The 17702-nt window shown below is 42.2% G+C and overlaps 1 protein-coding gene across 2 annotated transcripts in view; it reads right to left on the bottom strand.

The window, feature by feature from the left end:
• Positions 1–17702, bottom strand: part of AOAH (acyloxyacyl hydrolase) — a 170150-nt gene that overhangs the window by 115476 nt on the left and 36972 nt on the right. For both annotated transcript variants that reach the window (XM_065883666.1, XM_065883665.1), the window contains one exon: positions 4663–4722. In XM_065883666.1, the coding sequence (XP_065739738.1) occupies positions 4663–4722 (60 nt within the window). The remainder of the gene's footprint in view (positions 1–4662; positions 4723–17702) is intronic.

A 17702-nucleotide genomic window follows, 5' to 3' on the forward strand; every position in this document is an offset into this window, starting at 1 on the left:
GAGCCTCTGTGCTTGATCTCAGTTTATTTTGTGCATCTGTTAGCAAGATGTGTCCTAAGGTAATTGCTTCTTTGCCTTAGGAAAGACTTCATAGGAATGCTTTACTTTTGGATAGCGGGGAAACCTGTAGTGATTCCCTCTAGCCCAAAAAGTTCTTCAGATGGCTGTGAGTGGTATTAACAGCGTTGGTAATATTTTGACACTAGCAAAGGTGAACAGGTAACCTTTTCTGGTTATACATGAGGTTTTTAAGGATCTTCAGGATGCCTGCCCAACTTTCTAGGATGAGGAAAAATGCTGATTAGCACGCAAGATTTGGAGACAGAAAAGACTGTCCTTGTTGTCATGCAGCTTACTGTCTAGTGGAGCGTCGGGGTGAATAGCCCAGCTCTTAGCATGCTCTGTGATGTCCGTGGTGGTCCAGGCATTAATATGGCTTTCTGGGAACTGGAGGAGGAGGCAGGCAAGGACCCAGAAATGAGATAGGAGGTAGGTGGGAAGGAAGAGACAGATGCTCTATGCTTTTCAACTCCAAGTACAGCTTGCAGACTTGTTACAAATGTAATTCATGGGCTCGCCCCAATCTAGTAAATCAGAAAGTCTGGGGTAGGTCCCAGGAATCTGTGTTTTCACAGCCTCCCCGTCATTCTGATGCTCACTAAGGTTTGAGAACCACTGCTCTAGGTTCTAGCTGATGAAAGTGTGATCACAAACCAGGAGCATTGAGGTCATCTGGGAACTTTCAGTACTAAAGTCTCTGGCCCCAGAGTCAGTTGACCTGCTGAATCAGAATCTGTATTTTAACAAGATCCCAGGTGACCAGAGTACACACCAAAGCTGGAAAAGCACGCCGCTGGTAGAGGGAGCTCCCTTGCAGTGCTGTGGGTACATGAGCTGGGCCGGAGTCCTGGGGGACTGCCAAACATTTCAACCTGGCTGGAGTATAAGGAACTGGGAGAACATGGTGAACCATGGAAGGAAGGAGACATTAGGACAAGCCTAGGACACTGCACTACGTGCTATCTTGAGGACAGTGGGGAATCCTGGAAGGTCTTAAGCAGAGGGATCACATTTGTATTTTGGAAAGATATCTCTGCAGGTGACATGAAGGCCTCGAGGAAGCAATATGGGACAGAGAGACCTGTTGGCAGATAAGGATCCGAGACGTGATCCCGGGGTTTCTAACCTCAGCACTACTGCCATTGGGTCCTGAATAATTCTTTGTCGTGGGCTGTCCTGTGCATTGTAGGATGTTTAGCAGAATATCTGGCATCTAGCCACTATATGCCAGCAGTCCCCAAATGTCTCCAGATGTTGCCAACGTTTCCAGGAGAGGGGGAGGGAAGACAACATTGCCCCTGGTTGGGAACCACAGATGTGAGGTGGGAGGGGGAGGATGGTGGTGCAAAGGAGGGGCGTTTAGAGACCTGGTAACTGATTGAGATGAGCAGTGTAGATACACTGTAAAATAAACACCAGCGTGCAATTATACCCAACATTGGTGGCAATTTGGAAAGAGACACATTCTAAGACCCAGAGTCAGACTGCATTTGAATGTGTGAGCTACTTCTTTTAATATTCACTTTAGTCTGAAGGCCTTGGTCTAATGAACGTAATGGCAATGTAGATTTTAACACTGATGATAACCAATACATTAAAGAATTTATACCACAGCCTGATAATTACTATACAAGGGATACAGTGGAATAAAATGTTATAATTGCACAGCTGTTCACTGTCAAAATTCAGCCTGAAGGCTGCAGCTGTCTTTGACATTCACTGTGCAGAAATTAGATCTAGGATGTGGGCAATAGATGATGCAACTTGTCCAGGGACCCCCAGAATTCCCTCTGTTTGATCATGCAGCCTTTTCATCACACAGTACGGGAAGGACTAACCTCTTCTTACAAACTTGCAAAGGGAACTTAGATGGACACAGAGCAACAGCGCAGAGGTCCTCACTTGCACGTTTGACAGCCCCTTCCTTTCAATTCAAACCTTTCTAGATAGAGGCAGAATGTGGGCTGTTATTAACTCAGCAATGGATTTAAAACATCACATCTGACTGCATGTAATCCCATCTAAAATGAAAGTCTCAAATGCGGGCTGTCCCTGGGCACAGGAGTCAGGCAGCATCTTTATTTTGCCATCTGTTTAACCAGCTTCTGCTTGCATCTGGAGCTTTCCCACCCCAGGATGTTAAGTGAATACAGAACAACAAACAGGGGTTGAATAAATGGAATGAGGTGAATGGGGTAAATAGAGGGTCAAAGCGGGAGCATAACATCTCTTCTGTATACAGCCAACTTAAGATTGAATTTCTGTGTGATGAAGTGCTTTTAAACCATTGCTGTGTATTATTTTACTTGAATTTAACTTGGATTATTTTACTTGGGGCAAGTTTGAACAGCAGCGATTTTTAAAGGCTTTCCAGATGGTTCTGTTGAGTAGGTAGGTTGGAAATCAGGGCCATCACGTACAGCAGTACAGGTTGTGCACTACAAGATTCTAATATTCACACAGCCTGTGATGTGAATGGTGCTTCCTGAAATTCAGTACTGAGGAGGTCTGGTTGAGAGCTATTGGAATAGTGGAAGGGGTAGAAACTTGGAAGAAGCTAAATCTGGATGTAAATGATGGGTTTCTCACTTATTAGCTATGTGGAGTGAGGGAATTACTTAACCTCTCATCCTTAGTCCTCTCATCTGTAAAATGGGGTTGATAACAGAGATACGCTATCTACTTTGTAGGAGTTTTTGTGATAATTAAATAAATTGATGCCATGACTCAGGTGCTCTAAACCCTCAGATGCTCAGTGTTCTGCCAGATCCACGAAGACCCTCGTGGAGCCTCTCGGGACCTCCTTGAGAGGCAGATCTTCTCTGGAACATTCCATTCCCTTCAGTAACACTAAACTCTTCCCCAGTCTGGATTCTCCATCTGACAGGCTGTGCTGAAATGACATGCAACCTATTCTGTTTCTCTCCACATTCTGGCTAGGTCGGCAGTTACATCAACCATCACAATGGAGTTAATTGCAGCCAATATCTTCTGAGCAGTTTTTCAAGATGCTTATTTGCATTTCCTGATTATTTTTTCCCTGATAGCTTTAATCTAGAGAGTAAATAAGTTGGAGGAGGTTTTTGAGGAGTTGTTTTTTTTTTAATTGGTGAATTGTTCAGTTGATTTTTTTTTTTTTTTTTCTGGCTTCTTGCAAGTCATGATTGGAATCCTGCCCCATGAATTATGCTCGCAATTCTGGTGACAGAAACGAAAAATTATAAAATCCTAATTAGTCTTTGAGTTAATGCCAAGGCAGTTTGTACTAGTGAAGTAAACGATGTCCTGAGAATAAGTTTTTAGATGCATGTTGAGAAGAATAAGAGAAAAACGGTATTATTCTCCAGTCTGTTTAGAGTTCTGAAGGTGGTGGTCAAGGGTTTCATGTGATGTTTCAGTTTCTTATTCAATAACTTAAGCAGATTAGCTGAACCAGCTATGGTTGGCCTTTAATTACTCACTGAATTAAATAATAATTGGAGATGCAGGCGTTGTGATTGATTAATCAATTGTGCAGAAATGCCCACATACTGTCATGCAACGTGTATCAGCCTTGTACATCAAAATCCATGTGCCCCCCACAAGTAGGGTGGCCAAATAAAATATTGTACTGGACATACCTATACTAAATAATTATTCATTATTTATTTGAAGTTCAAATTTAATTGGGCATCCTCTGTTTTTATTTGTTAAGTCTGACAAACCAAGCCATGAGGAATTTTCCTCCCCTTTATTTCCATGTTACCAAATCAATACTACTTTGAATGTATTGAATCAGGGCCAGTAGGGAGAAGCCAAGGACGAAGGCCATGCCCTCTCATCTCTGATGAATGCTTCCTTCCTGCCAGGACTGCTAGCATTAGGGAGACACTGTTCTTTAAAGGTTTACCTTTCTGCTTCCTCTTCAACTGGGGCTGATTGGCCACCAGGGCCCAAGTCAAATACTTGACTTAATGATAACTGATTTGAACTAGGCATTCTGTTGAATAAAACTATGATTGCAAAGAGGAAAAATTAGAGGAAAGGAATAATAATGGTGATGATTTTAGCTGGCATATATAGAGTGCTTGATAAGTCCCAGGCATGATACCAGACACCCCCCACACATCAACTCTCTTAGTCCTGACATCCATGCTTTGAGAAAGGAACACTGTTATTGTCCCTACCTCACTGATAGGGAAACTGAGGCTCAGCCTAGATCACATATATAGAAAGTGGAGAAGCAGGAGGATACAGCCTCCTCCAATACGGTCTACCGGAGGGCAGCAGTTCTCAACAGTGAGTACCAGAGGATATGTGGCAATGCCAGGAGACATTTTTGGCTGTCACGACTATTGGGGGGGTGGGTGCTGGCACCTAGTGGGTAGAGGACAGGGATGCTGCTAACATCCTACAATGTCCAGGACAGTGCCCACAACCAGAGTTGAGAAACGCTGCTCTAGAGAGGAGAGAGGAGAAAAAAGAGGAAGGGGCTCACATTCCTATTCCAACCCAATTGAACTGTGGCGTGGCGTGTTGTGGGTTTGCGTCCGGGGTAGCCCCTGGCCTTCGGAGGTGAACGTGCCAAGGAAAACACTGGCATTCTCCCCGTTGGCTGCTTACCAGAGTTGGGGATTTCTTGACAATCTGTCTTGCCTTCTCTAGTGTCAATTTCCACGTCTCCTATAAAAAATTAAGTTAGACAATATTACAACTCGTGTCTCGTCTTTCCTTTCTCCGTGTTTTCCAAAGTTAGGTTTTTTTAAGTTCGTAACCTAGCAATAAAGGAATTATTCCATAAATTTCTGATAAAATAATTCACAAGAAAGCAATTTCACGTTAATAACTCTCTATTAAGGGATTTGCACTGTGCCAGGTGCCACACTAAGCACTTCACAAATATTATCTTATTTAATCTTCACAGCAACTCTGAGATACATGACCTTCATACAGATGAGGAATTAAGATGCAGAAAAGCTAAGAAACTGTCTGAAGATCTCAGAGCCAGTGTCCGACAGAGATGTCATCTGAACCTCTGCCTTCCTGCCCGCTATGCTAAACTTAGTAACTTGCTTTTGGATCTGAGAGCCTCAGGGCAGGAGGTGGTCGACAGACAACCTGAGTGCCTTGTGCTGCAGGACAGAAGCACGGATGACAGCTGCTGTTCGAGCTGACTCCACCTCTTGTTCACCTCTTCTTCTTCTGCTTTGACATCCCCGTTTCTAGAGCACCCAAGGGCACCTTCTGAGTTTATGTTGCAAGTATAAAGGGTTAGCTAATTATTACCAATAACTTTTGTTGTGGAGCTCCATATCTGTGTATTTTTGGGAGGGTTGGGAGAAAAGTAACCTGGGGCAGGGGGTGGGGGAGGGGAAGTATTCGCTCCCAGCACTGCTTGCCAGAGCTTTGGTCCCCTCTCCTCAAATGTCCTGACCCCGCCATACTCCTCCTCAGGCTGTCTCCTGGGTGGCCCTAATAGAACTTGGGTGATGGTTTACATGCCTGTGTTCAAACTCCAGCTCTGCTGCTGACTAGCTGTGAATCCTTAAGCAAGTTATATTCTGAGCCCCTCAGTATCCCCAGAATTCCTTGACATATACGAAAGCCCTATTTTCATTATCTGCAACGTGGGAATTATAGCTACTGACCTCATAGGGTGCTGTGAGGATTACAGGACACCATGTCAGGCCTCTAGTCCAGGGCCTACCCTGATAGCCCCTGCTCAGTCATTGATAGTTTGATTGGAAAACTGTCTTTCAGCCCCAGCTATCCCCTCACCCAAATCAGTAGGGAAGCTGAGGTTCAGGGAGAGTGCCATAGTTCTCAGTCCAGGTAACTGGGAACGTTGTCCCTTCACCTAAGCAGAAAATACAGGTACTGGGATAGACTTGGAGCTGGCTGGTCAGCAGGAGAGGCCTCTTGGGAGATGCTGGCCTTTGTTCAGGAGTTGAGTCCCTACATGACCATTCTTCACCCTGGGAGATGCCTTCCTCCACCATGGAGCCCCGTGTGTTCTGAAGACCTCAGCCACGTTGTGTGTACGTGAGTGGAGGTGTGACTGCTCAGTGGGAGCCTGGGTTAGAGTGAGTTTTCCAGGAGGTTCTTTAGGAAGGAGGGGGGCGGAGCCAGCTGCAGCTTGCCCCCCATGGGCTGGCTCTGAACCCCTCTCCCTAGTGTCTGCCCCAAATTATATTCCACCTGCTCAAGTTCAAAGGATGGCAAACCACGGCTCTTGTGTCACAGGCAGCAGGCCCGCTGACAGCTAAGAGCACACGTTAGCAACTTGAGAAAAGAAGTTGCTCTCCAGGTAGGTCTTGTGGCCAGGATGCGCTTGTACAGTGTATGCTTCTTAAACCACTGAAGCACTACTGTTCCAGTTGGTGAGCAGTTGTGTCCCTGAGTGCCCCCCATCACTGCCTTGGCCATCCAGCCTCTCCTTAGGACTCCCCAGACCTCCCTGTGATCAGTCAACGTAGGGGCCAATGTCACGGTACAGTCTGGTGGGCATCTTCAGACCTTGATCCAACATGGCACCCAGTGTCCATTCTGATTGGCTGACAGCAGGGCCAAGACAGTTCATTACAATCCTCATTTTGAAGACATCGATGTCTTTAACAGAAAGACTGCTTAGGAAATGGCCCCATTCAAAAACTGACCTTACTGACTGCAATTTTGTCCTTTTCTGGGATTTTGATAAATCCTGGAAAATTTCCTATTGTATCAAGTAAGTATTTCTGGTAGGGTCATTATAAGACACTAGATCTAGCTGCAAATTTCTATTATGGTGTCCTTTTTGGCTGCCCTTGTTAGCTTAAAGTTCATTGTCCACAATATTGAAGGTGGAGTCCCTCTGCCTTAATTATGGGTCCCCTGCTTCTCTGCTTTGGAAATACCCCTTTGCATTTTAAGGTCCATCTCAAGCATCTACAGGGCCTAGCATAGTTCCTGCTACATAGTAGGTGCTCAGTTGATACAGAAATAAAAGGAAAACATTTATGATATTGTGCTAGGCAAGAAAAAAACAGGCTATCAGATTTTACACATACAAAAAAAAATTCTGCAAAGAAATATGCCATAATAACTGTTGTTGATAACTTTTCCTTTTGGTTCTTTTCTGTGTTTTCTAAATATTCAATAATGAACACAAATTCAGCAGTACATGCTTTTTAAAAAAAAGAATTCAATACATGTTGCCCTGTTTCTTACTGAAGAAGAAAATGATTTGTTCCCAGCACAGGGATGTGGTGAGGACCCTGGAGATCTGGGGGTGAACAGACCTGCCTGCCCTCCCATAGTTTCTGGGCTGGCAAGGAAACACCAGGAACTAGTACAGTAAATACAGTAAATAGAAGTGAGATGAAGCAGAGAGAGGGTATTGGCAATGTCTTTTTAGGAGAGGCCACTTGGATCCCCTCGAGATAACTGATTTGATTTTAATCCAGCTCAGTTCTCAGGGGAGATCAATGTTTAGTGAGGGATAAAGACAACCAAAAAATAAAGAAGAAGAAGAAGTGACAAGGGCTTCACCAAATGCCTTCTGATCCCTTTAGTACTGGGCACAGTTGCTGCTTTTGGGGTCCTCCCTGGAATGCTGAGGGCAGATTTATCGGGTCTTGGCTTGACCAGAGCACCACTGTCTCCCACAGATTAAGTGCACTAATAACCAACATTAAAAAAAAAAAATCGTAAGTGCTTTTAAAAAATGCTTTGGTAAAGCTAAATCCTATGTATTGAAAAATAGCCACTGTAGGATACAGTGGAAAGCAGATATAATAATAGACCAGCAAATTCCACCCAAAGGCCCGACACTCCACTATCTGATAAAAAATTAGAAGCAGCGGAGCTTCCTACATTTGTCTTTGTACCTAACAGAAATGGCCTCAAAGCGCTTTTGTCCTTCTCTCTTAACTCTTCTGGTCTGCCTTCTGCTGGAGTTATTTATGTACTTACTGCCTTCAGGGGGCAGTCAAGTCCATGAGGATGGCTTCGTTCAAACCTTGCTCCATTTGTAAATCAACTTACGCCATGAAATCTGGGGGAGAGGAACAGCCTGTCCTAATAAACTTCTAGAAAAGATCTGGAGTAGATCAGAGATCTTCTGCCCACCCTCAAACCCCCTCATAAATGCCTGCTCTTTGACAATAAGAAACTCACGTCTAAAATCATTTCACGTCCCAGGGGCTTTCTCCTTTGTGGAGCCTGTCACTGCTGTCAAAGTACCACGTGAACAAAAGGCACTTTCTGTAATTTTCAAATCTACTGCTGCTATAATTGATAGCAGATAACCCCATCACTAAAAATTATTCCCTGTAGAAACTCATGCCTAAAAATACGATTTTTCCTTATTTCCTTCACTCCTGAGCGTACCAGAATTCAATCCTTTAACATCACAGAACCCGAGAAGGTCCACTTTGTGAATGTGTCCTGTCCAATTCACCAATACTCCTGAAAAGTCGAGGGACGTTGTGTTGAGTTCCGGAGCATCCCCTGCACACTACATTCTCTGCCTGTTTTCCCATCGTTGTCAATACAGCGCAGTGTGCTTTGGCTGAAACATTTGAATGTTTGGGAAATGCCTTTCTAAATAGTATTCCTTACCACAGAGTGGCTCAAACCCTTGAATATGCTAATATGTGCTGTGGCTCTCCCAGTAGGACATTTAGTTTACAGATTTCCCAAACTTTTAAAACTTAAAACAACAACAATTTTCTTCTCTAGCACACCTATTAGCATCTCCCAGAGTGGGAGTAAAAGCAAGGATTTTTGTGTCACACAGGTCTGAATCGAATCTGGACTGTGCCACTTATTGGCTCCGTGACTTTGGGCAAGTTATGCATCCACTCTAAGACCCAGTTACCTCATCTATAAAATAGGGATAAGAGTAATTATTACTTAACACTTTCTACATTGTAGTCTTATCACAGTTTGCCGTCAATCTTCTCTCCCAAGTTATAAAACCCTTGATGAGAAGGATTATGTGTCATTCACTATTACATCCCTAATATATAATTCATGGCATGACATAGATACTTAATAAGTGCTTGTGAAATGAATGAGTAGAATGAGTGATCACACAGAGAAATGACTGGCTGAATGAACATTTCTTTCTCCTTTCATTATCAATCATATGCTTACAACTGCACTTGTCCCTAGGTTACATGAATTTCTACACATTTGCGCAGGTGCTTGGCATACAGAGCCAGAGCTCTCCCCCAACCGTGTGATTCTCTGCATTAAGTCATCCACACTCCATAAGAGGTACACTTGCCATTCCCCTGAGCCTAAATGGCCTCATGAGTCATATTATCTGGCTTGTATTAAAATTTCAGGCATACTTCCTTCTTGGAAAATAGTGTGGCAATGGTGGGAAAGGTGCTGGAGTCCAGAGACCTGAACCACCAGCTCTGCTTGCAGATGGCCATGGTTAAATTATGTAACCTCTGAGCGTCTGTTTTCTATCTGTAAAATTGGATGGAAGGACTCAAAGACATTTGTTAAAGCTAATTTTGCTTGCTTGTCTTAACGACAGGCAAAGGGGGCAAATGGTAAGCAATGTGAAAATGAAGATAATCGCTCTCTCTCCTTGGTAACTTTTCACTGTCCACAATCTAGCGTTTAAGCCATTGTTTCTAAAGCATGAAGACCATGCTTCCATCTTCTGAAAAATTACAACTTCAGGATGGAGGGTGCAACTGTAATCAGTGGTTGGAGAGAAAGTTGGGGAATAGATTGTGAGCTGGATATAAAACTCTCCTAGCTGGAATCTGTAATGATGTTTCTGACTCACTGAGAGCGATCATCTGAGGCATAAGCAGATTCCCCATCAACAACGAGGGGCTTGGTTCTGGAAGTACTCATGTGATCCTGCAATCTGTTACGGCCAAATCTTTCCAGCCTCTCATTACTTTCTCCCTTTGATTGTAATGTTTCCTTATTCCCGTTTCAAATCCCCTTCAGAGTCTATTTAACACTCTCAGGAGTGAATTGCAGAGGAAGCCATCACACAGGCTTACAGAGATACAAGCCCTCAGCCTAGGATCTTACAGCCCAAAGAACCATGGATATGTATATTGCACTTCTTTATTCAAGGACGTGGAAGATTCCAAGGACAACATGGCATGGCTCCCTAGCAGTCTACAAAAGGGGAGAGGTCGACACTTTGCTTGATCATCAGAGCACACAGCAGCATATACTCATGATGGTTTTGCTCATATAAGTTTTTATCCAATAGTGGCATGTCTGGCTGGAATTTGCTGGTTTCTTATTTTATCTGCATTCCACCATAACCTACAGTGGCTATTTTCCAATGCATAGGATTTAGCTCTACCAAAGTCCAATTTGATTTTCATGTTCCCACATTTCCCAGCTTTATGACTTTAAGATACGTGGAAAAAAATGAAATCTGTTCATTTCATTTTCTTCTTCCAGAGACCAAAAAAGGAGAGAGAGAAAGAAAGAACTGTAAGAGTAACAGAAAACACCACCACTTTTGAATGCATTCCCTTATATCACTAAATGTCTTTTCTTCATACATATTTTACCATTAGCTAAATTTCCTCCTTTTCTTCTCCTGGACCAATTCTGCACTGTGGAGCTATTGGTATCCTGAGTACATTTAGTCACACTGCTTTTATCCGTTTCTATAGGAAATACCTATTTTAAAAAAAGTCTTATTTTAAATAACACTATTCCCACCCCACAACTTTTCCTGATATAATTCACTGATTTTACTCTAACCACCGCCACTGCCATCATCACTACATACTTACAGAGGTTCTTCTATGTATCAGGTTCTCTAACAGGCACTGTATATGCCATATACCTACCCAGCAAGGTACGAATGAACAGTTCTTATCCTTACTTTATAGTTGAGCAGTCCACAACCCAGTACTGTTTAAGTGAATTGTCCAAGGCCTCACGATGAATTTTGTTTCATTTTGACAGTTTCTTCCCTAGTACCTGGGCATGTGCTCAAGTTCTCCATGGCTGGACTCCATGGGTTTTTCTTATTATTTGATATTGTCCTACTCTTTAAACACATGATTTCTGGCAAATAATTGAGTTCATCAGATAGTGGGTGTGGTTCAGTCATTGGGTTGTCTTGGGTCAAGTACTTTGTAACATACTATTCAAATTTTTTACTGTTATTCTATTTGTGTTCAGGTTCCTAGATCAGTCTTGCCTTATGTTACACAATTAATCAATTTCTTCATCTTAGTTTCCTACTGTTGCCATAACAAATTACCACAAATTTGGTAGCTTAAAAACAACACAAATTTATTCTTTTTTTTTTTTGGCCATGCCACTCAACCTGTGGGATTTTTAGTTCCCTGAGCAGAGATCGAACCCGTGCCCTCTGCAGTGGAAGCACGGAGTCTTAACCACTGGACCACCCGGGAAGTCCCCACAAATTTATTCTTTTTTAGCTCTGGAGGCCAGAAGTCCTAAATGAGTCTTAGGAGGCTAAAATCATGTATCAGCAGGGCTGGTTCCCTCTGTACTTTCCAGGGGGAGAATCTGTTTCTTGCCTTTTCGGTTTCTAGCAGCTGCACCCATTCCTTGGCTGATGGCCTCATCACTCTGACCAATATATCTGTTGTCACATTTTCTTCTCTCATGCTGAACCTCCTGCCTTTCTCTTATAAGGACCCCTGTGATTACACTGGGCTCGTCCAGATGATTCAGGATAATCTCTCCATCTATAGAACCTTAACGCTTGCAAAGTCTTTTTTGTCATGTAAGGCAACATTCACAGATTGTGAGGACTAGAATGTGGACCTCTTTGGGGAGGCCATTATTCTGTATACAATACTGCTCATTGAACAAATATTTATTGAGCAATTAATATATGCAGTGAAATGTGCTGGGCTCTGGGGAAGTCACAGGGAACTCGAGAAATAAATCAGCCAGATTATCTGCTTTCATGGAACTTACATGTTAACAGATGGGGCAGACATTAAATAATAATTTTACAGTTATTTATCTTATTGTACAACCGTTTAATTACAATTGGGATAAGTTCTGGAAGCATGGAATGCCATGAAAGAAGAGGAATCCTAGAGGACCTAACTTAACTTGGGGCATCAAGGAAAACTTCTTAGAAGAAATGACTTCTGATCTGAGCTCAGATGTGGGTGATTAATTAGGTAAGATATCTTTTAGATATCTTAGGTAAGTATCTTTTAGAACTTTTCAAATTCAATAGGGTCATTAGCTTTTCTTGAGCTAAGGGAAGAAAGCATATTCTCAAGAGATATATAGTTGTCATTATTTTTTAACTTCTTAAAAGCAGGCTAGAAACATTTCCAAATTTGAATACCATATAAGTAAGTACCTTCCTTGGAATTATCTGATTTCTTCTACTTATCAGAAGTCAAGGGTAACTTAACATTTGCATTGTTAGTACTATCCACTGAAGATTCTTGGGATTGCTAAGAGCTTAATGACCCCCAAAAAAGACTTTAAATAAGTCTCAGTAGATACATTCTCCAAGATTCCAAATATAGACTTAAACCAAAATACGGCTTGGAACGTCTGTCAAATCCTTTGAAATGCTGGGGGAAATTATTGAATAGCAGACTATACATCCAAGTATGCTGTTAAATGTTGTTCTAAGTTCTGTTAGAGTTTTAAACCTTCAAGTCTTCAGAGAGCAATTTAATTTAGTGGTCTCTGATATTTACAGCCTTTCTGTTTCTGTGATAATTTCTTGTCTAATGAACTTCAGAGAGTTTTGCAGAATACATAAGAGGTAGATGGAATCTTATTTAGTTTTCACTTTTTTAATTATGAGAAAAGGATCATCATATCCCCCCGTCACTTTTGGCCCCTTGATCTTCTTCTTCTATAGACCAATTTTTTTTGCAGCCTTTGCTCTGTTTTTTCTTTTTGATTTTCTAAGAGCTCTTTGAATCATGGAGAAAATAATTTATAGTATGGCATATTACAAAAACATTTCCCAGTTTGCCATTTGTCTTTTGACTTTGTGTATGCCAGGCTTTTATAAGTTAGATGTATTCATATTTCCCTTTGTGACTTTGGGCAAATTATGAATAAAATTGCTCAGGTTTTTCTTGTTTTATGGTTCCATTCTTTATGATTCAACCTTTAATTTATTTGGGATGTATTTTGCCATAAGGAATAGATAAACACCTAGCTTAAATTTTATTCCCCAGATGGCTAGTTTTTAATCCCACCCATTTACTGAATAAACCAGTATTTTGCCACTGATCTGAAAGGCTATCTTTTTTTTATCAAAAACAAGAATCTCAAATGCATTGGGGTTTATTTTTAGATACTATATTCTGTTCCAGTTGAAGCTTTTAAGCTGACTTTTGTGCATCTAGATGGCTATATTCTCCTGTAATTTATCTCACTGCTCATAATTTCCTGAGATGCTTAAAGAGGAACCTTAGAAATACTGTCAAGTAAACAACTCCACAACCAACAATTTACTTCAATTTTGGTTTCTCATGTATAAAATTGGGATAATGGAATAACTTCGCAATTGTGTGGGAGGATTTTAGATGATGTATGATAAGTACTTAGTCCAGCTTTGGGTATGTTACAGCCACTCAGATTGTGGTTGTCAATTGCCTTTTGTTTTTCAGCCCCTAAGGTGTACCTATCATACGATAGGGGCTTAGTAAATGCTATTATGAGAGGAAGAGAATGACTGTCCATGCCTTGAAAGCCTATCAGGTTTAGCCAAGGCTCTTTTCACCTTAGTACCATTTCTGGCCTCAGTTATCAGAGATATGGTTGTCTTCCAGACACAGCTATGAGTTTATTAAGTGAGGTAATTTGGAAAACTTTATTAAGTCTTCCAGAATATCAAGGTACACAAAAAATGTTCCAAAGCTGTAGGTTATTCTTTTTTTTTTTTTTTTTGTGGTACGCGGGCCTCTCACTGTTGCAGCCTCTCCCGTTGCGGAGCACAGGCTCCGGACGCGCAGGCTCAGCAGCCATGGCTCACGGGCCCAGCCGCTCCGCGGCATGTGGGATCCTCCCAGACCGGGGCACGAACCCGTGTCCCCTGCATCGGCAGGTGGACTCTCAACCACTGTGCCACCAGGGAAGCCCTGTAGGTTATTCTTTCTCGGATTTTTGTTCCCTTCAAAAATAACATTTGATTTTCTAATGATTTGCCAAGTCACAGTTGAAGAATAGCTATCACTCAAGAAGGAAATTTCCTTAACCTAAAACTCTGACGATCACACAAATGCCTTCTTTCTTATGTAATAATTTGTTTTCTCGTAGTCCTGGATTTGTGAGAAAACACTCACGTACTATACAGAGTTAGGGTGGAGAACAGGAGAAGAGCAAATACAAGTTGGGTAGGTTGACCAGACAACCGAACGAGAAGAGAAGCTTAATTTTTTCTATTTAGTTCAGGTTTTGAGCTACTATTTTGCTAGAGTTGTTCATGGTAGTAACCTTGGAGGCTTCAATGTAACCACGATGACAGAGGAAGAAATTTCCTTTCCTTGTTTGTCACAGAGATTCTGTTAAACTGAGAACACTTAATCATTTTTATTTTCTATGTACCTGCCACAAAAAAAGCCAAGTCATAACACAGATAGGTTAAAGAAATTTACCCAAACACACACACACACACACACACACACGCACGCACACACACACACACACACACACACACACCATGTTAAACAAAATGGAGCTCGGGGTCAGAGATTACTTTTCTTGAACAAGAACAAAGGAATAATTGATGGTTACTAGACAACAGTTTGGTTTTAAACAGAGGAGATGCTAAACTCCAATCCTCTTGCCAATTCGACCTCACTGCTCATTCATTACTTCATTTTATTTTAAAAAATCACCATTTATTGAACATATATTTGATTCCAAGAACTGTGGTAGCCTCTGAGAACATGCCTCCCAAACTATTCAAGTTTGAGGCTCCTATTACAATGAACTCTAGGCTGTCTCAGTAGGGGAATAATGCAGAGATGCATTTCTGGGAGATAACTATGGCCTTGGTCAGAGTGGAGAACTGGAAAGGACAGAATGAATGCCCATGATGAGTCATCTGGAAGATTAGTGGCAGGAAAGGCCCAAGTCTAGATAGATGGATCAAGACATCTTTTTTTTTAAATTAAAAAATACTTTATTGTTAAAAAAAATGGGATCAAGACATCTTAAGGCTTAGGTTGGGTCTGTAAAAAAGATAAAGAAGAAGATGCTCTGGGAGTACAGACTCCAGCAAGTGATGGGAAGGAATGTAGAGAGAAGGGGTATTACCAAGGCACTACTGTCCTATTTTATAGAAAGAACTGGGTTCAAATGTAAGCCCATTCATTCAATACGCATTTATTGTGCACAAGTAGTGTGCCAGCCTCCTATATGCATACCAGGCAGTGGGGAGAGAGAGCTGGCTCAGGTATAGTCCCAGCTTTACAACTCATAGTCCAGCAGTCACTCTCATAGAGCCAGACACTTAAACTAATGACTAAAATGCAACACCGAAAGTGCAATGATAGCTGTTAGGATACGGTATCTTGGGGACAATGAGGAAGGGAGTCTGATCCTCACTGGAGTGAGAGCATAAGTGTCAGATGGTTTCTACCAGAAGGTGACAACTGATCTGGGTCTTAAAGGATGACTCAGGGAAAGGGTATATTATAGGTACAGGGGGAAATAGAGCAAGGCTGGGAGGTGAGACCCAGCAGGATGTGATGGAAATGATAAGAAGTGTTGAGGTGCTGGAGAGAAGTAGATAAGGCAGTTTCTCCAAGAAAAAGGCTGGGTAGGTAGGGACAGGCTAACTAATGGAACTCAGACTTCGTCCTGACCTTGATGGATGGCTCTGAGGGATTTAAGCAGGAAAGGGAACATGGTCTGATTTGCATTTGGAAACATCACTTTGGTGCCTGGATTTGAGGATTTCAAGGCTGGAGTTAGAGATATCAGTTACAACGTTGTTGCAGTACTCCATCCTAGAAATGATAAGCCCCTGAATTAGGCAGGTGGAATGGAGGATGGAGAAGGGGAATAGACTAGAAAGGACCATTTAGGTGGGTGAAAGGTGGTTTCAAAACTGAGATATGGAATATGGGAGGGACAGCTGATGTGTGGAAAAGACGATAGTCCGGTTTCTGACATGTTATGTTCAAGGCGTCTTTGGGACCTACAGACGAGGATATTTATCTGGAAGCTGTATGCGCTGGCAGAAGCTCTGAGGAAAGTCTTGAGCTTCATTTGTGAGGCTTACAAGAGCAAACATTCTGTATGTTTATAATGACCAGTCACTATTCTAAGAATTTCCACACATATTAATTTATGTAATCCTGACATTAGCCCTTGGAGGTAAGCTCGACTATATTCCCCACTTAACATATGAAGAAACACAAGGAAGTGAGGTGATACATCTGAAATCACTCAGCAAACACACGGTGGAGCCAAGGTCACTGACACCCTCAGGCTGGCATCTGAACCTCTGTGCTTAGCCACCAGGCTGTCCTGCCTGTAATCACTCAGGGAGGAAGCCCGAGTGAGCAGAGTCTCGGTTGGGTGGGTCCTGGTGCTTAGGAAGGGAAGGGTAACCCTCAAAGGGACAGAGTAGTGCAAAGAGAACCAGAAAAGGGCAGAGGAGTTTCTCGGGAAGGGAGTGGCAAGAAGTGTCAAATGCAGCAGATGATGGGTAAGAAAGGTTTTTAGATTTGATGTTTAGGAGGTCATTGGTGGCCTTAAGGAGAAGTGTTTCATTAGAGTGATGGGGCTAGAGGCCAGCCTGCAGTAGCTTGAGAAGCAAATGGGAGGTGAAGAAAAGCTCTCCTCTTTTAAAAAGTTGCTGGATTCTGCTACTGCGGCGGCTAACGCTTATTAGTACTTATTATAAGCAGAGCACTGTCCTAAAACTCAGTCCCCTCCCCCCTCAGACAATACATATACACACTTGTATGTATGTATGCGTATAAATACACATAGAACTATATATTAAATTGTTAAATATTCACAACAACCGTATGAAGTCTGAGTATTATCACCATTTTATAGATGAAGAAACTGAGGCCCAGAGTGATTGAGCAACTTGCTTCAGGAGAGACAGAGTAAGAAATGCAGCCAGGCTTTGAGCCCAGGTGCTCTGGCTCTAAGACCTGTGCTCATAACCACCCTATTGAAATGCCCCTCAATTAGAGGCAGCAGAGAAATTTGATTGTAGCTGGAGAGGAATGGGGGTCTTGGGAGGTTGATTTTTTAATTTAATTTTTGGAATGGGAGAGACCTGAGCAGGTTAATAGGTATCCTCATTTTCTTCCTTGGGTGTAGATCATTTCAGTGCAACCTTGCCCAATTAGCATACTGTTAGGAGAAAATCCATAAAAAAGGAGTGAACTCTAAATAGATTATTTCTAAAACCTCCAGTTCCCTCAGCCCTTCTATGAGGCCTTATTCCCAGGGGACTGGAGACTAGAAACCCACAAACAGAGTTTGTTAATGAATCCATGAGAAAAGGGGCAGAAATCAAGGAACCAAGGATAATGCTAGGGGATAAGTGGAGACACGTGACTCTGGGTGTCTGGGAAGCTACGAGATGACAAAGAAAAGGCCAGTAGCAGGAGAAGAGACAAAACTTTCAGGCTTGTTGATGGCAGCTTTCAGGCTTGAGCCAACACTTCTCACCCTTTAGTGCTCATCAGAAG

The sequence above is a fragment of the Phocoena phocoena genome, chromosome 9 (genome assembly GCF_963924675.1).
Source record: "Phocoena phocoena chromosome 9, mPhoPho1.1, whole genome shotgun sequence".
Taxonomy (NCBI): Eukaryota; Metazoa; Chordata; class Mammalia; order Artiodactyla; family Phocoenidae; genus Phocoena; species Phocoena phocoena.